The sequence below is a fragment of the Balearica regulorum genome, chromosome 2 (genome assembly GCF_011004875.1).
Source record: "Balearica regulorum gibbericeps isolate bBalReg1 chromosome 2, bBalReg1.pri, whole genome shotgun sequence".
NCBI lineage: Eukaryota > Metazoa > Chordata > Aves > Gruiformes > Gruidae > Balearica > Balearica regulorum.
Window position 1 is genome coordinate 158250736 of NC_046185.1, and position 27499 is coordinate 158278234.

Here is a 27499-nt window from a genome sequence, read left to right on the forward strand (position 1 = left end):
TTACCTAGTCACTTTGGATTGCTGCCTTTTACTCCTAGAGTTTGCAAAATCTGCAAGACTCAGGATGTTATTTAATGAATCAGCTTACCTTGAGGTAAGCTCAGATGTGAACTGATGATACAGTAGCTACTTTTTGATTACATTCATGACAAATGCAGGGAAAAATGAAGAAAGATACCTTGCATTTCTCACAAGGAAAAAATATGAGCTTTCTCTTCAGGCTGTCTGAGAAATGGAAAGTATCTGAACATGGTGGTAGAAATAACTATCCCAAAGTCATTTGCAGACTTATCTTCAGGGCAACCAGACACAACCATTGAATGACGTCCATTTAGAAAAAGAATTACGTGTCCTCTAATTATCTGGCTATAAACTTGTATTTAAGTGTGCAAATAAGTTAATAGCATACCTGTATTTCCCAGCATTTATGAAACTAGGTTGCAATTTTAGCCAATCTTCTGAAATTCAGGCCCATCTAGAGAGTTTGGCCAAAGTTAACAACCAAAGTTAACAAGAATGACCCTACAACTTTTATTTAAAAACTAGGATAAAAAGCAAGTTTATTTATTCCTGAGTCAGTCATAATCCATTTTTTTAATTTCAGTAAAATACGCTTACCTGAATAGTTTGTGAAAGATTTAAGGTCATCCAAACTAATAGGAACCTGGGCACCAGAAATCAGAACCTAACAGTGAAGGAAATTAGACAGTTACATTATAGGGGAAAATTAGCATTTATTTCTGTTTAAAGCAATTGTTTTCTGCAGGTTTTAGCAGAATTACCTGTATTTCCTGTTGATCAAACATTCGAAGCCATTCAAGATTCACAACATTGGCCAGTCCCTGACGGAAGGCAAGGCAATGCTGTCGAATTTGTTTGTTTAACCTGTAGTCTGCCACCAGATGGATGTATGCAATTCGGTTAGCACTGGTAACAGGAATGTCTTTTCCACCTGGCTTCAGCTCAACCACCTAGAAACATAACAATTTGCATCATCTTGGTAAACTTTAATTCTGTGTGCTGTAACTGTAAAATTGAACTGCAAAACATTCTAGGAAGTGATACATGTTTTTGAAGTTTACTAGAATATACTCAACAATATTCACCTCAAATTAAAAATTACAACATGTTCTAAAGGTAGGGGTTTTCTGTTTACTCATAAGAGCACATTCTATGGCATCCAGTTTTTAGACCTAGACCTCCAGCTGCTAACGCAGCTGACCACATGGCTCCATGGTTTATTACTGGAAAGAGGATTCGGCAAAGTCACAGCTCTGGTATAGGAGACAGTGTCTAACACTAAATTCACCTCTGCGATTCAGACAGAACCCGAGGTGACAATCTTCCCCTTGGCGAGCTCACCCCTAGCTTCACCGCTGGATTAGGAAAGCTGTGCTTGACTGACTGGGCTCTTCTCTAACTATGTGGTGATCATGAATTCTGCAGGATCACATTGTGGCAAAAGCAATGTCTGCTGAGTCAAAATTAAGATTCTGATACGAGCCTAATTTACAGAATGATAAGCATTCACAATTCCTACTGTTGAATATCCAAGATATACACGCTCACTACTTTCAACAAAAGTAACAAACAGCAGCAAAAAAAAATCAAGCCTAAACCTTGTTTTTCTACCAAGAAGCTTACCTGTTGTCTTTCAAGTAAATCGAGAATTTTTTAATGAAAAACCCCAAACCCAAAGATACTGTAATTGCATTAAGATATAAACCAGGATCAATGGTAGTTGTTAGTACAATGCTAATGACCTTTACATATTCTACTTTTTACTACATGAGGTTAATTTTGTTGAGTAGCAGCCCAACTGGAAGGGATTATTAGAGTATTAAGAGGAAGATTAAAAAAGCCTGAAAGGCTGAAACATTGTCACCTTCTGAGCCCTTTCAAAAAAACGTTTGTTTTTCTACACTCTGGGGTCAACAAATTTCAAAAATTTTTTTAAACAACTATGCATTTCAGTCTGTGGTTATGATCACATCTTTAAAGCACAGTAAATTCAACACATCAATTACTTCTTTTGTAACACACTACCTAATAATGTGAGCTGTTCTAGTACTAAGCAAAATGAAACATGGTAAGATTAAAAATTCACAGTGCTTTTGAGTATTCAGATTTTTACTTGATTCATAGGTTTTTTTTAAGGCCAAAAGAGAACATTAAGATCTGTTAATCTGACCTCCCAGACAACACAGGCCAGAGGATTCTGTCTAGAGATTCCTGTATTTAACTCAATAAATCTATAGATGAGTTAGAGCACATTTTTTAGAGAGACAGGCAATCCTGGTGTAAAGACTCCATGTGATGGAGTATTTACCACTCTCCTTGATAAGCTAGAACTACCTGAGTTACAATAAGTGTTAAAAATATGTCTCACTTCCCACTTTAATCCTTCAGCTGCAAGCATCTTGTTTTTCTACGCCTGCAGTAAAAAAAACCTCATCAGTACTCCACCATGTCTGTGCGCAGATAGTACTGACTACGCTTAAATCCGGCCGCTCCGGGGGGTAGTGGCAGTACCTGGTGCTACTGACTGGCCTGAGGGTGAGGATGTTTTTACTGGTAAAGTTCACAAGGATTATCAGAAGAACTGTGGGACACGTTCCATACCATGGTGGAAACATCTGATGGGAAGGGGCCCGGTGCTGCTAAGCTCTCTTCTCTGCTACTGCAGGCAACACCATGGTCTAGAAATGCACTGTGTTTCATCCCTCTGTAGCAGTTTTACTATTGTCACTGGAAAGTTAGTCAATAATTGGATTCATCTAATGGTTAGAAACATTCTAATTTCCACTTAGAGTCCAATGGGTAAAGTTTGATCATAGCCATTGTTCTTACTCCAGTATTGTCCCATAGCTTAACCAGCTCTTTCCTTTCTCCTCTATTATATCCATGAGGTATTGCTTATGGGCAGCAACTTCATTAATCTTCCCAGAGACGTTTTCACTGAACTAAAGTAAAAGTCAGGTTTCTTTAATTTCCTCCTACAAAACACCCTTTCACAAAGCCTAACAAGATGAGAAAGCTTTCTCTTACTTATTATTTAAATTCCTGTCCTCTTTAGTGTTACAGGATCAGAGCTATCAATGATGTTCCACATGAACAATCATTGTTAACACCTCAACACTACTAATATTTTGCTACCTGCCCAGTTACAAGTTTTCCCTGTTTGTTGTGCCGAACTGCATCATTACTTGTTCTTTTGTCACTACTTCACCAAATACAATTCCTTTCTTTGAGGCAAGGACACATTGAATTTGGCCATATTAAAGCATAGTTGTATCACTTAACTCATCAAGATTCTATTAGGAATACGGACACCAACAATAAACTAATAGTTATTATTCCATTTGTGTATAATAACTTCTGTGAGCTCATTATTTACCCAAAAAGATGCTTGAACTGACTTCCTTCCCTAAAAAGGGAACTACTGACAGGGTGTTCTAGTAAACTGCTATGTTTTAAGATTCCTTCCAGTACTACCTGACGTAAAATATCTAACCTTCCCTGCAGGGCAGCAAATAGAGATCAGGACACAGATTCATTTATGCTTCTGTTTGCATTATAATAGTATTGTCTCCACAGTAGCCTAAGGATGTTGGGAAAGCTTTATTCATTGTACAATAAAAGCTATTCTCTCTCCCTGTAATGTTCTTCCTGCCAAGCAGAGAAAAAAAACAGTGTTGTACCCTTTCTGACCACTATTTTTAGGAAATAGGAATTTATTTTTTTTTAAATCCTATTTATCCTTTTATTTTTATATTTTAAAGTAGCAAACATTGACTTCTGATCCAGCAACACTTCTGTAGCTCCCCTTCCTCCCCACAACCCTGCAGTGCCACAAGTAAGACTACAGCTTTCAGTTAACCGAATTTCCTGGGGTTTTCCTGTGATCTAACTATTCATCTTCATAGTCTGTCAATGTGACATTAATTCTACCACCATTTTGTCAAAGTATGATCACAGTCTGAAACGGAAGGGCTAATGTAGCAGGAATAATAAATATATTATGCCATAAAGGCTAAGAAGGATGTAAAACAGAAGACAGTAACACTTGGTAGGAGTAAAACTAGCAAATGTCGATGCAGTTCATTTTTTACTCATTCAATGTTTTCATGGTGCTTTAAAGGAACTGTTGTAGAATTCCCACTTAATTCTAAATGTCAGGAATGACTGTTGAAGAGTTCCTTTTCAAAAAGGCCACAACACAATTTATTACATCTTAAAAGATTTGTAAGTTTGCATTTTTATTTTTATCCATCCAATTTTCGCCACTAGATGGTGCAAGATAACAACACAGGTGACACAGGATGAGCAAGAATAGACAACTACTCAAAACATGCAGACTTGTGTCATCCCCTTATTTTTATTTTGTAGATCTAAGTTTAAGCAAAAAAATAATTTTAAATTATCAAAATCACGTATTTTAAAAGCAGTCAAATCATATATATTATTTAGATGAGTATTCAGATCATTCAGACAATACCATGAAAAACAGAATTTGTTTCCATACTCACAGAGTATGTCTTCAAAATGAAGGGGAAATCTCAAAATGGGATATAAAAGTCCCATATTTTTAAAAATCTGCACGAAAAGGTGCTTTGCATTTTTTAGTACTGTGGACAGAACTATTAGATTAGGCCTCTGACTGAAGGTTAGATATATTCAGAACTACAGTCACAAGCACTTACAGTTTTCTTGGCTATAAATTCAATTATATGTTTCTGCAAGTAAAAAAAATGCAGTCAACTTACATTTATTTTCTTATTTAAGAAAACCACCACAGTTTGTTAAAAAAAAAGAAAAAAGCAAATTCTTTTTGTATGGCTGCAGTTCAAGTGAATGGTTCAGAAAATCAGTTATTATAGCTACTATTTTGAACATTATCATTAGCATCATAATAAAATGAATACACACCAAAAATCAAGAAAACAGTGAATAACACAGTATTCAAGCAGAATTCAGGGGATTTATCTTCTGGCTTGTTGGTAATAATCTGTCATGCAAAGTTGCTCTGTAATGTGATTACAGGCAGACAACAGCAAGTCTCTGCTGACAGACAAACAATGCTAGCTGCTGCTCATGCAGATCTGGCAGTGGCAGCTGCTTCTCAAACCGCTGGAGAAAAAGGGAATATTTAGGGGCTAACATGGGAAATATTTTAGGAAAGAATAAGGGACCTGTCGTCCAGGTATTCTTTTTTTCATGTATGAAGACGTAAGACCAGTGCAATTTCAAAAAGCACTCTTACAGATAGTCAAGAACTCTTGCAAACTTGGTTTTAGAACATGAAAAGAACTCTTGCAAACTTGGTTTTAGAACAGATGAAAAGATCTTTTATCCTGGACTCTGATCACTTTTGTTCACATCACCCCTACAGTTTTTCCCCATTCTGAAAATAAAGAGATAAAGGCTTGCTTTCTTTCCCTGTCATCTGCCTTCCAGATGTTGAGGCAGGAGTTCCAGGTAGCAAATTGCGTTTGAATGTCTAAGAATGCATTTGCTCTAAGTATTATAAATCTGCCTGACAAGGATCAGCCTCAACTCAAATATTTTGCTTCTGCAAAACCTCAAATATCATTCATCTAAGCCACTGTACCCTACTAAAGAAGTTGCCAAGACAGAAACTTTCAGAATTATTTTTAAGGCTTCAAAATTTTCTCTCAGGCAAATTTAAAGGCAAAGAAGTCTCCTTGAGTGAGTCAACATATTGTCAGTAACAGCGATGGCATTCACATCTGTTTACAAAGCCAAAGCGGGTGTCCTGACACCAACTTCTATACAATATGGATTTCATAGAAACTGCTGCCATATATATTGTAGTGCTTTTCTGTGGATTTGTGCTGCTACGCTTTATTTATGGAGTCTTCTGATTATGGAGTTTTCTCATATTGAACTGTACCAATCCATGTAATCTCAAGAATCAATGTTTGAGAAGACTGGCTGGAGTACAGAATCTCACATTTTTGAAGGAAGAGCAATACATATTTGAATCTTCCCCTCTTCCCTTGGGCAGCCACCAAACTCACTTTGCTCATTGAGAGGCAGCGGGGAGAGAGGCCAGTCTGAAGAGAGGAGATATTTTCTTGAATTTGTTAACCTTATACTTATTATAAGCATTTTATAACCATTTTATCACCACCTGATCTACAACATAAAAGGAAAAATAAAATCAATACACACAGCTACTTGAAGGCACCTGTAACTAGAGGCTGACATTCTTTTGAGACTTTTCTACAGGCCACCAACAGCTGAAGCCTAGGCTGGTATCACTGCATTAGATAGTTCTTTATCAAAACCTAAAGCTATTTGGGGTTGGAAGATAAGGTTGATGGCATAGCTCCCCTAATTATCAGGTCTAATGTGCAAATTATTAAGTACCTTTTTCAACTTCTGGTGAATGCACTTTGACAATAGTTTAATGGGATCTAAAAGCACATTACAGGATTGGGATCAATACGCTGATAATAGAATTTCCACCTTCCACTACTGACAGAGGCAATAGAGCCCCTTTTGAATGTGTCTTTCATTGCAGATAATGCTTTTGTGCCACAATTGCTGGATGGACACTGTCATGAGGATAGCTATTTACAATGATAGATTTATGATGCATTTATTGGCCACTAATTTATTAGACACTAAAGTGGTTGTTTAGCTGAAAACTAGAGATAATGTACATTCAACAGAAGGAGTGCAAATTAAGCTTTTTCCAAAGTGGATTAGCCTTACCTTGACACAATTACTTAGTATGCAATGGTTACACAAGTCAAACACCAGAAAAAATGTATTTATCTATATGAGGTTTTATTTATCTGTATGAGGCTTATTAAGATAATGAAATAAAGTATAAAAAGTAACTCGTTGCTTTAAAACATAGAAGACTAACAAGAACCAATTAGCTCTGTTGAACTACACTAACATGCAATCTCATTAAAAGATAGTTAATATTTCACAGATGCAGTGTTCTCTCTCCAAGTATAAACATAATAAACCAGAATCAGAGTATTTCATTTAAGTTACATTTCATTTAGTTACTCGGAAACTCATTATTATAGTTAATTTTCCTTTTAAAGTTATGCCGAACAATTAAAAAAATCTTGATACTACTAGCCACAGCCCTCAGAGAACTGTAACGAACAAATTAAGCTTCTTAGGAAGAACGCACTTTTTCCAAGTTTTGGTTGCAGTAGTTAGAGCTGGATCTAACTTGGATCTCCTTTTATGTTATTTCTGAGCTATTTCTCTCTTCTATGTCCTTCTACCTCACTTGCTGAGGTAGGTTCTAACTTGTGTGGCGAATTTTTGAGGACATACAGAGTAGATGTATAAAGTATGGAAAGCAAAACCTCTCCAGAAAATATTAGCTACTTTTCATTTTTAATTAGAGACTAAACTGGATTTGCATTAGCTGCAATCAACAAAACTATTACTTCAAGTGCATTTGACTGATTGGCTTTAGAATACAAACTACAGACTATTTCTTTCCCTCCAGAAGATCCTAGGTTATACTGGAAACTACCATCTTGTGTGCTTTGCAACCTAGTAGTCAAATACATGGATACTATAGAACTCCATTCAGTATCAGTCACTTAACAGCACATGCTACAGCAGAGCAGGTGCTCTACTGTACAATCTTGTACATTAGAGTAGGTGCTCTAAGAACGTGCTTCTGATACATCTGTTTCACGTGCCTTTTGTTCAAGTTTTTGAGTGCTTTTCTGAAGACGCTGCAGGTCAGAAGTTTTCATATAGGGAGTGCAACCCAGAGGAAAAAATGACATATGGCATATACGTAATGTTATGTTTCATATTAAGCCTATCAGGCAATTGTTGACTCTCCCTTTCACTATGATTCAGGAACCCCAAACCTGAGAATACTATTTTAGAATTGCAATGCAATCCAGGTTTTAGCGTCTTCCAAAATGACAGGAAATGGATGACAGGAGAGTAAAGATAAAGTCCAAGCCTGATGCCATTAAAGCAGAAGTCTTGGGCATCGAACTTCCTAGGATTTAAGCAGCAGCAGAGAACTCAATCTGACAATTTCCAGGACTAGCTGCTGCATCTCAGCGGTGCTGCTGCTTCTGTGAGATGTGCATAGTCCCGAGATTCCCTGACCAATGGGCTAACTAACACAGAAGAACTGCTTACCCTCTTTTATAGTCTGTCTCTCTCCCACAAGAAACTAGGCTGAATTTGGATGCTGCTGCATGTCATGATATGGTCAGGCCTACTTCTTGATCCAATTATTAAATACCATAATCAAATATAAGACCACCATACATCATACACAATTTTAAATCCTCAAAAATGAAAGAGGAAGCATGACAAAAGACTTTAACTAAGGCACTTAACTGACTTAGCACACAATGACATACTTTTCAAGCTCCAGTGACATTTATTTTCTACTATAAGCATAAGTGATCTTTAGTACTCACAACAGAGCAAATAAAAGCCATAATCAAATTATATAGTACAATTGCATTAAAAACTCATACTTAAGGACCTAACTAACTGGCCCTAACTAACAGCTTTTTAGAAGCACTGAGCACCCACTTCTCCTCTCTGACTCACCTGGTATCTCAGCCCCTCAAAAAAATAAAAAAAATATTTTAAAAAAATTAAGGCCTGATTTCAGGCCCTCTACTTTGAAAATTACAGCTAAAGGAGACAATGCTTATCTCACAAGAAAGGGTCATTATTATTTAAAACCATTCTGATTTCTACTCTGATTCCAAAACTAGGTAGTACTTCCATAGTTTACATAACATCTAACTTTTGCAGTTATTTGAAGTGCAATTCAACAATATAAAATATTTCGTTCAAGAAATTATCTCCAACAATAGAACTTTTCATGTATGACTTGGAAAATAATCAGTATAGTTTACTTAGAAGACCAGACCTTTAAGTCATCATCAAAAGTTTTGGTTTTTTTAAGTACACGATTAGTTATTGCCTACTCCAAATATTGAGTCTGAATCCCTATGATGCCTCACAACACACAGCATCTTTAACAGTTGTTTCCCATCACTTTTAAATTAAAAAATTCATTAGTAATGGAAGGGTAGTAATGATTCATCAGTCATACATAAAAGGAAAAAAAAAAAAGGAAAAGCCATTCTTACCTGTGCTTCCCCAAGGTCATTATTTACCACAGTGAAGTTTAAACCAAGTTCTTCCACATCCCCTTCATAGCTCTTGAGAAAAAGCAAATTTTTGTACATTTCTGGATCTAATGAAGCTAAATGATGAATGTCAACATCAGCACTTGTCCCCAGTAATTTTGAGAGGAAAAAACTAGCGAACGGCAGCTCCACCAGCATATTTTCATAAAGAGCCTGAAAAACAAAGCAATTAAAAGCACATTAGATCTTTGTATGTGCGGGAATTCTGAAGGCTACTGTCTATTTCTCAACTTTTTGGTAACTCCTTAATTTGGTGCCTGAATAGGACCTTATCTGTCAATAATATTCTTGTCTGAAGTATGACAGCAAACAGGAAGCATATCAATTGCATAGGCTGGCAAGAAAAGCAAAGTTTTCTAAAGGACAACGCAACTACATCAAGAATGTCTTCCAAAAAAAGTTGGCATCTCTACTTCCGTTAGCATCGTCACAAGCAGTATTTTTCCATTCATATCAATTGCTACATGTAAAATAGTCTGCTCCTTTAAAATAACTATATAATAGCTTTTAAACTAATCTAAACAATCTATTTCTCTTGCATGTTATACAGATTCATTGCTGCGTATTTTTGGTGAATTCTACTGCTTAACGGCATCAAACGATCCTATTTCCAAGCTGAGAGCTTACTAGTTATGACTGTATCATACATCCAATCCTTCCTATGCCTGACATTGTTACACCCGTCAAAAGATTACTGAACCAAAAATGAGCACTCATGAAAAATGCATTTTTACTGTAAACTGAGAGTTTCCTCAAGAATTTTCAAAAATGCACAAAACTCCAGCAACAGCATTCTCAGTTGACCTACAGTATGACCTCATTTTGATACAGCACAAAGCAGCTTTGTGTATTTTTCATACAATAAGTAACAACTTCTTGTTGATTGGAAGAAAAAAGTACTTATGGTAGCTCTTAAAAGAGGGAGAGGTGGAAACTTCACAGATAGAAAGAGAACGCATGACATCATTTAGAGAAAGCCTACATGACTAAAGGAAAAATAAAAGACTGTCACTTTTAAAAAAAATTCCTGAAACATGCTGTCTGTGCATAGCCTTTCCTATTGTCCAGCTTGTTTGCCACATCATCATCTCTAACAATGACAACCAAATCTTTACAGTATCATTCATATCACTGCCAGGCTGATCCGAAAAGGCATCAACGTAACGTCATTGTTTGTTCTCTTTTTACTCTTCAAAAGCAGCAGTTTGGCATTACCTAATTCCTCTGTAATCTGCTGCAAACTTAGAAAAGGAAGCACAATGAGCAAAAAAAAGGAAAAAAGAAGAAGAAATGTAGCTGTAATCACTCAAAGATATTCCCACAAAAGACGTTAAGAAAAATATACACAATTCCTTAAACTTTTGAAAGAACATTTCTATGAGGTGAGTTAGACCTTGCAGAAAGAATTGAGAATAACGAGTTCAAAGCCAAAGGGTGCATTATATTTAGAGCTATATGATTTATTCAAGGTGTAGAAGTCGAAATCCTCATTTGTATAGTTGACTTTAAAAGCAAACTAGGGGGATAAATCATTAATTTGCAATGTATAAGGTCAGTGTTTGCTGTTCCTGCATTAGTAACAATAAAGCTATTGTAATTCCTTAAATATATCAAAGCTACTCGAATTTAAAATGGAATTCCATCTATGACTCATAAAATGTAAATGTAGAGGTGTAATTTTTTACACAAGGCAGGTTTAAGCCTTTAGAGCATTTAATATACAAGGACTAATAAATGATAGCACTAAAAACTATGATCACATCAGCTAAATGGATTATAAATTAAATTTCCATAATGTATGCAACTGAAATACAAATGTAGACATAAATCAAGGTATTTTCTAAACACAGGTTAATTACACAAATTCAAAACCTGTCTATTTTTATGCAAAATAATCCACTTAGCATTTTTCAAACTGGTCTTAAGTCTTAGCCACTTGCAACACTTGATCCTAGAAGCCTATCAATAATTCCCTGTCAGGAAAAAACAGCAATAGGTATATTGAAGAAACTTGTATGTTATTTTTCAACTGTCTGTCTTTTATGAGTGTTTATTGCTAGAAATTGTGCCAAAATGATTTGAAATAAAAAGGATTAATTATAGTAGAAGCTTTTTAATATAAGTGAGTGCAGCTGCAATGCAATTAATGCAAATTGTGACGCTATCAGGAAAATAAATGTGAACAACATCACTGGCTATTTCTGTTTGCTGCCAAATAACTTCAGTAATTTACTACATTAAGAATCAATAAAAAAATAATGCATTTCAAATGCATCACTATTAATCTTCAGGTAGTTCCAAAGTGAACATTTATAACTTCATCTAAAAACTATATAAAGCATTTTTAAATAAACTAAATTGTGCAACTTGAGAATAACCTTAATTACTACTACTTCTCTTAGCTAAGTGATTGCAATATTAAGAACAAAGTATTTTTGGAAACAAGGCAAACTAATTAGTTTGAAAGTCAAGGTATCCTAACAAAGTTAATAAAAAATGCACTAAAACTCTGGTAAATAAAATTATGATAAACTCTGGGGTTTTTTCCAAAGAGGTAAAGTATACCATTATAGCTCTAGTGCAGAGATGCCGAGAAATGCTCAGTACCATGGCATATGACTAAATAAACCAAAACTTTATCTTTGAATCTAATTTCCCCATTTCTCAGTCAGCATAAAACTGATCAAAGTACTTGTTGCTGCCAAAAGATGTGATCGCACCCACTCCTGCCAGAGTCATGAAACAAAGCAGCTTGCTGATTCAACTGGGTTGGTTTGCAAATTATGTGTTTGGGGTGTTCATTGGGGAAAGGGAATGTTTGAGGTTGAACTTTCTCTCAAATCAGAATCAGATCCAGCTCACAGCTCTTGCTGAAACTGGGTAGGAACAGCAAGACCGTTTGTTTCAATGGCAGCACAACCTTACAGTAGCCAGTTTCCCGTGGCAGTCCACCCTGACGGGTACTTTTCTTACTGCAGCTAATCTAATGGCCAAAAGGGGAGGTTCACTCCTTCCCTCTTTTCCCTTAGTGTCTTGGGGAGCTGTAAGTTACCCAGTTTTAACCTTAGTTTTCTGCCCGTTTAACTCTTTGTACTGACCTTCTGCAAAAACGTAAAGGAAGCAGGACGCCAGCAGTGACAGCCAGGGGAATGAGATGACCGCCTTACAGAGGTAACCAGCTGTCAGATTGACCTAGTGGCAGTATGAAGCAGCAGTTTGAATACACCATTAAAAGTACTTCAATACAAGGTCACGCTCTCCCACAGCAGCAGTCCTTTTTTTCTTCCAGCAGCCAACAAGCAGCAACGCTGATGGAAGAAGTGGCTGGCTCTTGGAGGGAGGTGACTTCTGTTTGACTGTCAGTCAGAAGTTCCTGTTCATACACTGCTTCAAGAGATCAAAGCCAGCAAGCTTAACCAATACATATTTTAAAACTAATCTCATCTCAAACTTCCAGTACTCTCACCCTGTAGCAAGTTGCCTTTAACTCCTGTGGTCATGACCTATGGGACCGATGCCTTTCTGTGATGAATTCTGAGAGTTCACAGTCCCAACTTTCCTATCTAATGAGCCCCTTACTTGACTTCATTGCCTCTATGCTGCAGTCCCGTAAACTGCAGTTGGCTTACATAAAGCAAAAAATCCAGATAGGAAGCCATGAAAGAAGCAATTGGTGGTCACATATGACACTAGACTTGTAGTTTCTAATGTTAAGATGAGGGGGCACCAAACACCTTAATAGAGCCTATATACCTCTGCCTCCTTGAAAGGCTGGGAGTATTAGCATTCCACTTTCATGGTGGAGCAGTTTGCCGGTGCCAGCTTGGGGCAAGAGACTAGTCTGAAGCAGGGATGTCTACATCAAGGGCAATCACACAAGCACTGTAATGCTCGTTGGGTGACACATTCCCAGTAGCTGAACAGTTATGTCTGCTGAAAGAGCCAACCTGGATTTCCCAGCACTATCCCAAACTCATGCAGGTTAGGGATGCTCTTTAAACAAAGTCATGACATCTCTAGATAACCTTTAAAAATAACTTAAAAGCTGCTGAAACAACTAAACAAAACAAAGCGAACAAGCAAATCTGGTTTTCAGTAACAAATTATTTTTGGTACTCTTCATCCCAGTGTTTTCCCAATTTTCTCAAGATGCCTTGGCTAACCTTGTGGGCTTTTTTCCTTGGTTTCTTTTTTGTTCGTTTGGTTTTGGTTTTTTTTAAATAAATGGTTAAAAAGTGTGGGGTTTTACTGGTTAAAAGGCAAAGAGCAATCACTTCACTATGGCAGTAGTATTCAGTAAAAGGAACTTCATACACCTCCCTCCCCCTCTGTGTGTGAATGCCTGTAGACCACACCAAAATAATAAAAACAAGCAAAATAACAGAAAGCCTACTGTGGTTAACAGGTTTTGACTTCACACACACAAAGCATGCAGCCTGAAGTCTATTGTTTCTCTTTTAAGTGATATTAGTTGCGATTACAATATAGTTCAAATATAACTGACTGCAACATGGACTAGCCACAAAAGCCTTTACTCAATTCAGTGACACAGATCACAACTTGGTCATCTGAAGTGAAAAATATTATGTTCAGATACTTAGAAATACACAGAATGCATTCATTAATCACCTGTGATGTGGGGGAACAAGAAACAGTTCTTTAAAGCAAGCAACTTTCAGAATATCAGTATGCAATTAGTAGCTTTAATATATAACGAAGAAGGATCTCAGCTGGAAGGACAGCTGTATACAGTACATAGAAAGGAAGAAAAAAATGACAGTTCTCTGGGCAAGGATGATTTTTTTTTCTTGTTTTCAACATAATGAGAATAATATCTGACTGGATTATACATGGTAACTATCACAATATTATTTAAGCACTACTTGGTCACACGAGGCACTGTTCAGGTATGACCCCAAGATTTAGGAAACAGCTCTTCAGAAAGAAGACAAAATTTAATCTAGTCTAGTCATTTCAGACAAATTAGCTGTATATTGTAGAGGTTACATGAGCATTACAACGTGCTGAGTAAGGTTCAAATTGTGTAAACAAAGTCACAGATAAACCAAGTAAACCTCCCTGACTGTGATGCAGCTTTAGTGCCTTTACTTACACTTTTGGGTCTACAGTTTTCTCATTTATTATTTCAACTAAAATCTTTCTTAAGAAAAATAATTAATCAGACATTGCTCCTACCTTCCATTAATCCTTTACAACCCAGAACTGTATTTTAAACCCTAAACAATGCTAAAGTCTACCCCGAGAAAGATACACGGCTTATGGGCTGAGGCAGTAAATGACTGGGCTTGAATTCAGCTATTTCCCTCATCAGCCCCCAAGACCATAACCCTTTCTACTTCAGTCATTTTAAACAGTTACTATTAAATAACACTTAGCACTTACAGAGTGCAATAGATCTTCAAAGCTGTACAGAATCATTAATAAAAATGATAGAAAAATAGCAAAACCATTAGAACTTCCTTCTACCTTATTATTTATATCCTAGAAATATCTCACACTCACAAAGCCTTTGGGGCCAGCAAAGCCTTTTCTACCCTAATGAAAAAGATAAAACTAAAAATATAAGTTACATTAAAATTAACACGTACTCGTCTTTTTGAAGCATTTTTAAAGCTAGCATTTTGTAATTTTAAGATAAAATAATTTCTTATAGATATACGTAATAATGCACTTTAAAGTGAGCAAAAACAAATTTATATTGTTCCTAATGCCAATATGATGAAATAAAACTAATTCTATCAGGGCTGTGTCACAATGCAATACGTCTGCTATCTGGTAGCTTTAAGTCACAGTTCCCTGAGCTCTACAACAGAAGAGACATCTAGATGTATTTGTATCACCATCATAATGGAAAATCTGGTACATTATCTTCCCCATATGACTGCGAAAATTCATAGTGTACTTTTTGTTCAAATATTGGATGCCTTTTCTGTCTTTTTAAAAAGTAGGAGTCCAAAATTCCACAGCTAGAAACCTGTAATTAGGCTTCTGAGAGAGCTTTATTAACACTCTTTGCAGCAGTGCTAGTAGTATCCTTAGATTTTTTTTCAGAAAAAATAAAGCCTTTTGTAAACTGGTTTTACTTCTGATTTCCCACTCACTGGGAATTTGAAGGTCAGTAAGTACAAGTTCATACAAGTTCGAGAGCTCTGGGGTAGCAGACTCAGGCACGAGGGGCCTGCCTGTCAAGTTTGCTGCAGTGAGTGTAAATACCTGAAACAGATTGCAGGTGTGGGATAAGCACAAAACAAACTCATGACTGACTCATGAATATATTACCATGAAAAGGTAGGGAATCATTTCCAAAACTACCACTGGAGCATATCAAGTATAATGACCTTGAGTTAATTTTTAATTTAAAAATGGAAAGTCATGCTAGTATTTTTATTCTAAGAATTCAGGACAAATTTAATTCTATTACAAGAATTTTTATTACCAAATAGAGCGCTTCAGAAATCTTGGTACTTGCAGAAAACCATCATTTCATCAGCTTGGTACTTCCTTTGTCTTTTAATAGGAACAGTTATCTCTAACTTACGCCATGTAGATGATATAAATTGCCACCAATGTCATTTGGGGGTTTTCAGGGACGGAAGAGGGAAGGACTAGAGGTACCTGTGGATGCACTGGATAACATCGTTATCATCCACTACTGAAGTTCCAGCAAAGGCTTAATAGATTTTTCTCAAATTTAAACATAATTTAGTAAGAAGTGGAGATAAAAGGAAGACTCCTTATTTAAGTTCTAATCTTCTGAAAAACTGAAACATTTACTACTATATAACTAACCTCTGGATATGCTTCTAAGATAAATCTGTACTTTAATAGCAGTGAAACTAGTCATTTTCTAAGACAGTTCAAATAGAATAAAGAATTTCAGAAAATATTCCAAACCTAATTAAAATGGACATAGGTGTTCCTAACTTTGAAAAAAGATCAGGATACCATTACCAAACACTCTAACTGTTTATTTATTCCCTGTCTAGGAACCTGATTTAGAGGCAATAAAATGCAATCAGTACACAAACCAGAAGCAGGAATCATCTGCTAATGGAACTTTTAATTGAGGAGTGACCACTGACATGAGGTAATTCTTTCCACACAGAACTCTTGCGGAGACCTCTATGCACTTTATCACGGTAAACAATCACTAACATATGCATTAAAGAAAATTTAAATACATTATGACCCAATAAATATCACAATCCATCAATACACACTTTTCCTTCCTAAAGATTTAGAGTTAAAATACCACATTTCAGTAGTCTTTTAGTGCTAGACGTATATTTACAAGGTTAGTACTAATGTTGCATTTTGTAATCAAAAGATAATTGGTTATGTTAAATGAACCAGTACACAAAGGAATTGTCAAGCTGAAAAAACGTGTCAGAAAATAGATTCAGATTAGTTTACATCTACAGTCATAAATCACGGCATAACTTCCATAAGGCATCAATTTCGCTCTCTTACGATTGTGTTTCTGCACTCTAAGTGTATAATTAAAAGAGCATGCCACTTTACATAGTAAATTCCTGTTTTGATTCCATTTTGGATGATTCAGGATTTTCTGAGACAAATTATCAACTAACTTGCTTTTAAGCAAAATGTCGAGTCTAAACAAAATCATGTCCAGGGTAACTGAAATTAATACAACAAAAAGTTATACAAATTACCTCCTCTTCATATCAGTATCACTAATTCTATACCTACCTTTCTAGGTACTAGTAGTATCAATTGTGGCTACAAGCACAAATCAATTAAGAGTGTATTGATTTAAGCCAAGCCAAACTGGATCTTAATTAAATGGACAATAAGCAAAGGGAAAGTGTAGCCCAAAAATCAGAAGAAAAAAAAAACCAAAACCCACCCTTCGACAGTCAGAGAAACAGGAAGAGCAGCAGCACAATGCTTGACACACTGTTCTATAAAATATTCAAGTACACAAAACCCAGTTGTTCTCATTGTAGAGTTTTATTGCTTTGTTTTCTCTCTGAAAGCTTTTGGCACAAAGAGGGCACACAAATATGTTACTAGAAACATTTGCTTGAAGGTTTTAACTCCGTATGTGCAGCTTATTAATGATTTAAGAGTTTAGGATCTGATCCAGATCTTGCTGTGAAGACTCCCACTGATTCCATCCATTTTAGATAAGGCCCCAGGATGACTAAGAACTACTTTAGTTTTTCTGCAAAATGGATACAGTAGACAGTGCTAATCTTAGAATTGTACCTTCCAGCCAGGAATAATACCTTGCACAACAAATCACCTATCACAGCTCTATTCAGAGTTACAAACTGGAACCACAAGGCACACTCTCCAAGATACAGAAAAATAATCTAATCAGTAATTAACGGTCCCACATTCACTACTAGGGTAGTAAGATTTGTATTTGATCTACTATTACCCTCTTAACATTTAATTTTACCAAAAGACATATTTTATAACCTTAATTATGTATTTTTAACAACATTTAGATACATGCACAGAACAGTCTGTTGCATCTTAAATCAGTACAGTAACCTATAAAAAATCATTTGAAAATAAACAACTTAAACCTTTATCAATTTAATACCCACCAGGCCACACAAATTACTGACCTCCTATATAACATTAAGTACTAATGACCAAAGACTAAACGTAGATTGTCTCATCTATCCATCATCAAAATAATGCTAAAATTAAAAATAAATACATTCTTTTTGCTCTGTCCTTGCTGCTGCTTCTATCAAAGTTCTTCATTCGGATTCACAAAGGAAGGACTCAGTTCAAAACACCACATTTTATTCTTTATACTGCCTTCTCAACCATTTAAGACAAAAGCTATGTCTTGGCAAAACAAATTAAATCGTTTCAGAAAACTTCAGTGTCTTCCAAGGACCGCAGATTCTATTGCTTAGGAAAAGAGACTTAATATTGTATTTCAAAGATAGTGCATATGTTCTTCAGCAACATGAACGCATGACTCACTAGTGCTCTTCAATGTGGTAGAATACAAGAAGAGAAATGGAGATGGCCTAACTCAGTATAACCAAAGATGCTGAGAGTATTAGGCAAAAATCTCTAGGGGCAGAAAGAGTTACTTTGTTAAAGGCACAAAGACAATCATTGCAAAACATAGTATACCCAAGAACTAGCAGGTTTACGTCAAAAAGGAAGAGGAGGAAACCATAAGAATTATCATTCTAATCTTTCTATGGACTGCCTGCCATCTTCTTAAACTAATGTTGATACTTCATGAAATTTAAGTAGATTATCATAAGAATTAGCTACTTGATGTCAAATAATTCCAAATGCAAAGAATGTCCTTTTCCACATCTGTCACATTAACATCACTGACTAAATGCAAATGTAAGCTGGAAATGGAGAAAGATGATATGATATGGTATACTAGACTGAGTTTAGGCCTGAACATGAAGTTCAGATTTTAATTCTCTATCTGTCACTGTTCCACTGGTCGCTGTTTCTGTTGAAATGGTTAACCAGCACTTCCCACTTTCCAGGTTTGCAGCAGACCATTCAAGAATCAGCATGGAGAAAATCCTCATTTAAGATTCTCAGGCGTTGCTTCCAAACTTCCCTTCTCTGGCTATGCTGCTTGAAGTTTTGGCAGCCTGTTAATAGAGCAACTTTTGTGTTCTGAGCCTAGTCCACCACGCTGCCAAAGCTGCTGCAGGAAAGTCTGCACGTGGAAAGGTTTTTAGCGCTGCCAGAACTACTGCATCTAGAAAGGAAGTTAAACCAAATCAGGTGCCTCCCCACAGCCCAATCCTACCTACTGTGAAAGCAAAAGGAATACAGTGTCCCAGCCATACTTCTGGGACACCACATGGGACAAGAAGACTCTACTTTCCGGAGGGGACAACAAAGAGAAGTGGGGGCTAGAACACCTCTGTCTGAACGTCCCCAACAGCCCAGGACACCCTTAGCTCTCAAGCAAAGCCTGGGACTCAAAGTCACTGCTGTGCTTCCAGTGGGGGAAACGGAAAGGTTCAAGTTTCAAACCCTGCTGGTGGAGGGAGACTGCTACCCAAGGTGTGTGTGGTAAGCTGAGCTGTTGCTATTAAGGAAGAAAAAGGAAAATGCTTAAAAGGCAGCAATGTTAAAATAATATTTACATTACAGAGTAAAGTCGCTGAAAGTTGAGAAATGTAAACTTTGGAAGTGTTTGAGTAGCTGTTGTTTAAGCAAACTCATTTCTGCCTTTTTTTTTTTTTTTTAAGGATGATTTCAGACAACATATGCAATTACACGATCACATGGTATTATTTCTACAAGACCTTTTGCTCATTCAGTGATCAGTAAAAGCTACATGGACAGTCATGCAGTTTGTATAGTAAATAATTTTTTTTTTTTTCACTAACTACAAAACTATACCACAAATAGTCAATAATTTATCTAGGGTTAAAATAATTTAAATTTTTTAGATACAGTATTTTTAAAGGTAAGTTTTAAATTTTCAGATGTTTCTACTTCTGCACTAACCAATAAACATAGAAGACGTCAAGCTGTTAGAAACTTCCTGATGAGAAGAAAAACTGACTTAGATGTAAAACTATGGAACTGAAAGTTAAATGCATTGGGATATTAGTATGAAATGGTTACCAAGAGACAGAGAATTTCTATAAATTATTATATTTTAATGTATTTGTTTTCTGATAACATTGAAACTTCTTACGTGAGAGTTTTTGGTGGCAATGCTCTTTACATACCGGTCTCCACAAATAAGAAATTGCTGTGGATGCCTGATTGCTTCCTTTGCATTATATCTATTTTGTTTACAAAGGGGCTTTTAATAATCCACTATTGCTCTCAAATAACCTTGTGCAAAGCATAAAATGGACACATTTTTGAAAACAGGTGAGTGAGTATTCAATAACTTAACTGAGACCACAATTTGGCAGGTTTTGAATAGTATGGTCGTGCCTTATCTTTCTGTTTAATTCATCAAGTCTCTAAATACACTACTAAAAAGGTGTCTGTGCACCTGGGTAGGGGTAATTATCAAATAACACTGTCAATTCTTACCTTATGTAAACATACTGCAAATACGAAAACAATTTATGCTTTCAAAACGTTAAATAATAGATCCTATGATTTTAAAAAGTCAAAACCAAAACTATACTTGCAGCATGCTATGGGAGGTAAAACATATTTCACAACTTCTGTCTTTATGCTAGTATTTGAAACCCAATTACAGAAGGCAATGTGTTCTTTTGACAGAGGAAATTAAAGATTCAAAATTACAATCTTTTTTTGAAAAATGCTTCAAACTTCCCCTCAACAATTGAGCCCTGCCTCGTTCCTCGATAAACACCAAACATTTTTGGAGTGAAGTAACTTCCTCGCAATACTACAGCAGTATTACTTTTCCACTCCAAAAATCTATAGATGCAGATAGAAAATGAAGCCTTGGATACATAACATAGGTCACAATTACAAACTACTGTATTAGTACTGACTCCATCTCCCATTAAGAGCAGGAACATCCTTCAAAGATTATTTTATTGAAATGGCCAATTTGAAATTTTCATTACTTAACAAGTTTGGATATTGCAATAGCTAGGATGCATTAGCAGACAATTTGCCTACAAAGTGGCAGTTTAATTTAAATCAGCTGACTGGCAACTCTAAAGAACAGCACTGTCTCAACAACTCAAGTTTGCCAACAACATCCTCTCAAACCATTTTCAGCTACACTAAAAGAACATCCAACTATATGTTAAATCTCATTGCACATCAGCAGGATTTTGGCCTCCAAAATAATTCAGGCAGTTAAACAGGACTTTTACATCTTATATACATTCAGGTTTAGATAGCTGAGTAGCAATCAATACATTCTTTTCTGAAATGGAATTTGTATTCCAAACTTTGTTTCACAATTACTAGCTTTACAAAAATTATTTCAGGACTTAGAAGGAAATAGCCTCAGTATTAAACATGACCATAAAAGAAAATTTAACGTAATGAATGTTTGTAATGGTTTCTCTCTTTTTTTTCCTCACCTCCACCCCCATTTTTCATCTAGCTCAACAAGTGTGTATTAGTTTTGGAACATTCACAACACCAAAATACCAAGCACTAAAACTCAAGAAAGAATCAAAATGTGTGAAAAACCAAGCAGAATAAGTGAAAGTTAATTTGCATATGGCTCTGAAGTATGGTAAATGCTCATGGCAAATTTTAAATGCTTACAAGAATTGTATACCTCATACAACTAAAAACTGACTGTCCTGAAATTATTGATTTCATATATTCTAAATGATGACAGTCTAACTGCAGTCAAATTCCAGAAAGCTTCGCATTACAAATCACCATAAGCAGAGTAGTTCTATTGGCTTCAATCAACTTAACTTTAAGCAAGAAGATAAACACAGAAGCAGACATGCACACTTTGCTCAACTGGCAGTCATGCTATCTCAAATTCTCTGTAATTCTCAAGTATGTAACTTATTAAAATGAACCAGAAATTTGGGTGATGCGTGGAAATAATGTTCAGATCCAGCATCTGAAAGTTAATTTTCCTCAACTCTATGAAAGTCATCATCGTTTCCCGTCTACTCCTATCTAAAAAGGAAAAAACAAACATTGCTGAATAATTTCAGTACTGCTACAGCTTTATATTATACAACACTGGGTTTACCTTTCCAAGCATTCTTCCAAGGAAGTAGTAATGCCGGGCATAAGAGTCTCCAACGAGCATCTGTGCAGCAGGGTTGGGGTAAAGAAGTCCCTCGTTGGTGGTCTTAAAAAATCCCTGGTTAGGGTTAAATCCTGATTTAAGCAGTTCATTCAGAAACTCTCTGAAAATTCCACCACCATCAATGCCAGCTTCATCAAGACCATGTGCATTAAGTAAGTGAACACGAATGCGCTTTTTTAGGTCAGGTTCTGCAGACAAAAAAGAGAGACAAACTCAAATGCAACTATCTGCTTGAATTTTGTTTGGCTAAAAACATGTGACAATACATACAAATGTATCTACACTAATTTTATATAAAATGTGAACTACTAAATAGTACTGTAGCAAAAATCTATTACTGGCTTGAATTTTGGGATATTCAGTATATGAACCTCACTTTGTATAAGGGGTCTTGCTTCCTCTACACTAGTAGGGGAAGGAAAAACCCTACAAAATATTTTAAGAATAATTTGAAAATTCTATGTATATAAAATATTGTGAATGCAAGGTTCAACGTCCTCCTGTCTGAAGGAACCGCTAATAAGCACTGCACTCCCTTAGAGGGTGACTGTTAAGCTACACCATTAAATAATACTCTTTGAAATTGAACTTAGTATTTTGGATACTTTGGACTCCTTGCTATGTCATGTAATTCCAGTGAGCAAAGCATAGTAAAGACAGACAGGTTCTGAAGGCAGGCGTTCTGCTTGTTTCACAGAATGCTGCTACCTGAGAGAGCAAGCAGTATAGTCCTTGAACCGTGTATAAGTAACAGCAAAGGAGGGCCTGTTTGTTCAATTCTCTGAAAGCTTCCAAAGATCTAACCAAATACACAGCTTTTACTTGATCCCTTGCATTGACTACACTCATGTCCCAGCAAAAGCAACCAGTAATAAACCAGTAACAATAAAGCCTTCTACTGCTTCTATCTGCTACAAACACACACATTATGGATGGACAGCTGATGTTCATGAACAAATCTTCAGCAACTTGTAGCAACAGTTTCTCCCGAACCACCAAGTGTCTTACACTTTCCCATCAGTGGTTGCCTCTACACCTACTAGTAACTTCCCAGTCTTTTCACAAGTTTCACACTCAGTTATTTTTAAAAATTACCCATTAGTTCTTCATTCAAGTGAAATGCTCTCCTGCATTAAAATTCTGCTGGCTAGAAATACAGGACGGCCGTTTTTAGCCACAGGCACTGCAATAGGTCCACTATCTCATCGCCATTCAAAACAAGAAAATATAACGTGCACTGGTAAGAAAGAGAAAGTCTCAAGCATACAGGCATGCTTTGCCTGGAGACTCCCAAGATATTGAGCCTTAATGTTAAAGCTCCAATATATGGTAATGTTCGTTTAGTGCTTTTTGGAGCCTTATGAAGAAAATCAGTTATTTTTCTCTTCTTCCATGTACTGATAACCAGATTTATAGGAAGGAAGGAAAAATGGTCCTAAAACAAATTCACATGTCAAAACAGGTGACCAGGTAGAGGTGGACTCCAAATTAGTGCAACCTCTGAAAAAACAGTGTTCAATTTTATGACTCATATTGCCAGAATGGTAACTAAACTGTTACTGGAATCCACTAGAGGCTATTATGGACTATGCTGAAAATTCCAGCTACAAGGAAGAAAAAAAATTGAGAAATGCTTGCCCATTATTCATTATATGATAACCAAACAAAGATTTAAATCCACAAGAAGCAAACTAGTACATTTCTGCTATTCCAAGCTTGTTTTCTTAATGATCTCAGTTAACGTACTATGGAAGCATCAACTCTGAACAGCTGTCTTCTCCAGGGCCAGTAGAAAAACTGGATTCCTCTTCCAAATCAATGTTCTTCGCTCTCTCCTGACCAATTCTAGGACCTCATCTATCATCTGTTTGATCTCCCAGATCGATTTTCATCAATTCAGTCTAGTCTTGAAATTGTCTCTCTTGCAATTTTCAGGCATTTCTTCTTTTCTGCTCTCCCACATGATGTCTGATCTACTCCAGAACTAAAATTATTTTGAAAAATTATACTGTCTCAGAATATCAGCTTTTTTAGAAAAGGTCCAATCTTCTAATTTAGTTTTTATTGATGCTAAATAGCACCAGTACAGTACTAGATAGCGCTGTGTATATAATGTGTGTGGATATGTGTGTGCATACACATGGTGCATCATGAACACATGTAGAAAAACAGTTTTTCAGACTTCAATGGCCAACTGTCACTATGGCTTCTCTGTACCTGTAAATGAGACATAAATCTTCACCTACAGGTTGCTCTACTTCCAATTGCTTGCTACAAGCTCACTGGGTTCTCCCTTGTCATCATTTTATGAGTAATTTTCTTCCTAAGGAAAGGCCGAAAACACTATCTGAAACTATATACATGTATATGCAGATAGATTTTGTATTAATACAAAAGCTCTTTTTGCTGAATAGAAAGCTTGACAGAATCACAGAACAGCTCAGGTTGGAAGAATCACAGAATGGTTTGTGAGCTATGTTCTTGCTAATACAGCCCGGTATGCAGTTAGCTTTCATCTCATCATGGGGAACTTTTTGGTAGTTCAATTTTTTTTCCACTGGGAACCACAGGGTCCTTTACTGAAAACAGCTTTCTACTGGTCAGTGCTTGGTCTCTACAGCTACCATGGGGTTATTACAGCCCAGGTACAGGATTTTCCTTTGGTCTTTCCTAAACTTCATGAGGCTTCTGTAAGCCCTTTTCTTCAGTCTGCTGAGGGCCATCTGAGTGGCAACCTGACCTTTGAGTATATTGACTATTCGCCTCAATTTCATATAGCCTGTGACCTCACTAAAGGTGGAATACATCCCGGCACCCAGATTGTCAGACTAGATTAAGTTTAGGAAACATGCATTCTAGAACTGATTTCATAGTTTAATAAAACTACACTAAGTCAAAATGCGGTCTTCACAGAAAAATGTTTCTCTTAAAGCTATCTTCTTATTAAACAAATAGGTTGACTTGCTTGTTACTTGACACTGCATTATTCAAAAACTTAGACTGCAGTTTCCGAATTGTATATTCATACGTTTGGGGGAGAGGGAGGGGGAACACAATAGACTCAACTTTTTCTGTTTTCTAATTCCCTTTCATCTTTCTCTTTTTAAGAAACCAGTTAATGACTCATCCTAAACTTAGTACGATGAAACTATTCCCAGCCACTAGGAAAGAGGTTAAACAGTCAATTGCACATATAATCTGCAGATGATTATACAGTGACATCTCCTCATTAGCTTTTAAAACTTTCCAAAACCAGGAGAACTTAATTTGTACTTAATTAAAACAAAAAGTCTAAATGTATCTCTTTTAGGTAGTTACAGTTTTAAACAAAGGTACTGAAATACAAGATGCTATTTATAAATAGAAGAGTATCTTTAATACTATGAGAGTAAAAGAAATTAAGAAAAGGCATGATCTCCAGTAATTTTATACTAATCAAGAATACCAACCTCTTCTTCCTCTCTAAACTAGGCAGCTCTCCAGGAGGGAACTTGCATGGCACAGCAGGTGAGATTCACATCGCAAACCTCAAGTATTTAACAAATACTCTTTTTATACGCAACAATACCATATAACTAATAAGGACTTCATTTTGGCAGGTTTTATCTACATTAGAATTTTGGCTTCTAGAGTAGCTGCTCACACACGAATTCACACTAAGGTATTTAGATTGATTTAAATCAATGTGATAAAATATATACTACTACATACTATCACTACAAAGTGAACTGCATCATCCTTATCAGCCACACTGTACTTAGCAAATCCTGTGCAGTCTAGATATTTTTGTTGACATGGATTACCAAAGCAGTTATTATACAATGAACTACATAGAAAAATATACAAAGTACAGTTATTTGGACAAGTAAATGGGAAGAAAAGCCCCAAAAAAGTAGGTTTGAACTAAGGAATGGTGTGTGAAAGAGAATGAGACTGCAATAATCAGAAATAATGTGATCTGATGAGAATTACGTAAAAACGGAGGAAACTTGTAAGGATTGTCACACCTCAGAGCTGATACACTTCTAACATCCTACTCAAGTAAGCAAATATGGAACTACATGGTAAGAATGGTTGAACATTATTAACAAGATAACTTAATTGTAAGCCTACCATTTTCAGGAGAAAGTTTATCATAAGCATCTTCATAAATGTAATTTCTTCTGATAGTGACATTAATTCCATCCAAAAATGGCCCATCTCCTTGAACTTCTTGTTTATCAGCATAGATCAGCCTTTGAAAAATCTGTTAAAGCGAGTGAAAAGGAAATCACGTCATTGTGCAGATCTAAATATTCAATGAGAGATGGTTATTCACTACTATCACTGTCCTTTGAGTTGCTTCTGGGCACTCACTCTCAAGTGATTTGTCTCCTCCCTCATTGAGCTGCAGAAACATAATACAGAGCCATGTGCCAGGGGAGGGAAGGAGAGGGGACAGACATGCAAAAAAACTTTTTTGTGCTAAGATAGCATCCTCAGTTCTTTCTACATAAAGAGGCACATCTACAGATATTGTGCCAGTGATTCCAGTTTCCTCTCCCTAACTTTCAGGGTTCTGAAATGCAAAGTAGTCAAAAACAAAGGGGAAAAGTCATATGAGTATTTTGCACAGCCAGAGGCAATCCTCAATGCTAGTAAACAATTGTTGTCGGTTTTTTAATGCTTAGGAACTTTCCCAGAATCAGAAATTAGGTATCAGTTCTCTCAGGAGCTCAGTGAGCAAATAATTCAAAGCAAAATAGTAGATAGCACTGCCATATTAAACAAAGAACCAGAGCATCATACCAGTTCAAAAAAATAACGCCAGCTGAAGTACAAATTGAACTTCACATTGTCCTTTTGCAAGTCTTCACAACAGGAACCTGTTACAGTTCACCCAAAGAGAAACCGTAACTAACTGTGTTTCTATGCCAAGATGTAGCATGGGAGGGAGCTGCCTAAAGTATAATAATGTTCAATATACCCTTCAATCCAGGGAGTGTCTGTTTACTACATCCTCTCTCACATCATCTCCATATTCAATAAATAGTCTAGCACATTTTCCAAGGGATTTAATCTCCCAGTAATATCACAGACTGCTTTCTTAACTAGGAAGATTAAGTAAGAGTCTCCAGGGATGTTTAAAAACAACAAATTTACCATGAAAGAGGAAAATCTGAGAACAGCAGACAAAGCTAGAGTAAGGTCCCCAAACTACTGTTTGTATGGACAACTATAGCTAATGGAGAAAATGCCCTCCAACCAGGAGGATTATAGTGTAGACAAAGCCAGATTCTGCCCTAAGGTACACAGCAGGAAGACAAGGAAAACAGTCATAAGCTGCAGAAAGAGAAATGCTGAATGGACATAAAGGAAAAAGAAAAAAATCGTAACGACAGTGATTAAGTATCGGAAGAGGTTACATGAAGAGTTTGTGAAATCTCCATCTCTGGAGACAGTCAAAACTCCATGTGTACAAGTCCTTGAGCATCCTGATCCAACTCTGAAGTTATTCCTGTATGAGGAAGGATGTGGACTACAGTAGCTCCAGAGGTCCCTTCTTAGCTAAGTTTTGCTATGGTTTATGACATCAAGACAC

General features: G+C 36.3%; 1 protein-coding gene across 2 annotated transcripts in view; it reads right to left on the reverse strand.

Annotated features, from left to right (window-relative positions):
- The window catches only part of UBE3C (ubiquitin protein ligase E3C), an 80367-nt gene that overhangs the window by 9765 nt on the left and 43103 nt on the right, over positions 1-27499 (reverse strand). The window contains exons 17-21 of one of the 2 annotated variants that reach the window (XM_010300497.2): positions 26032-26164; positions 21859-22106; positions 9138-9350; positions 783-971; positions 619-685 (exon numbers count right to left, since the gene is read on the reverse strand). In XM_010300497.2, coding sequence (XP_010298799.1) covers positions 619-685; positions 783-971; positions 9138-9350; positions 21859-22106; positions 26032-26164 — 850 coding nt within the window. Of the gene's footprint in view, positions 1-618; positions 686-782; positions 972-6810; positions 7740-9137; positions 9351-21858; positions 22107-26031; positions 26165-27499 lie in introns of those variants that run through there. The other variant, XM_075746621.1, reaches the window with a different exon arrangement.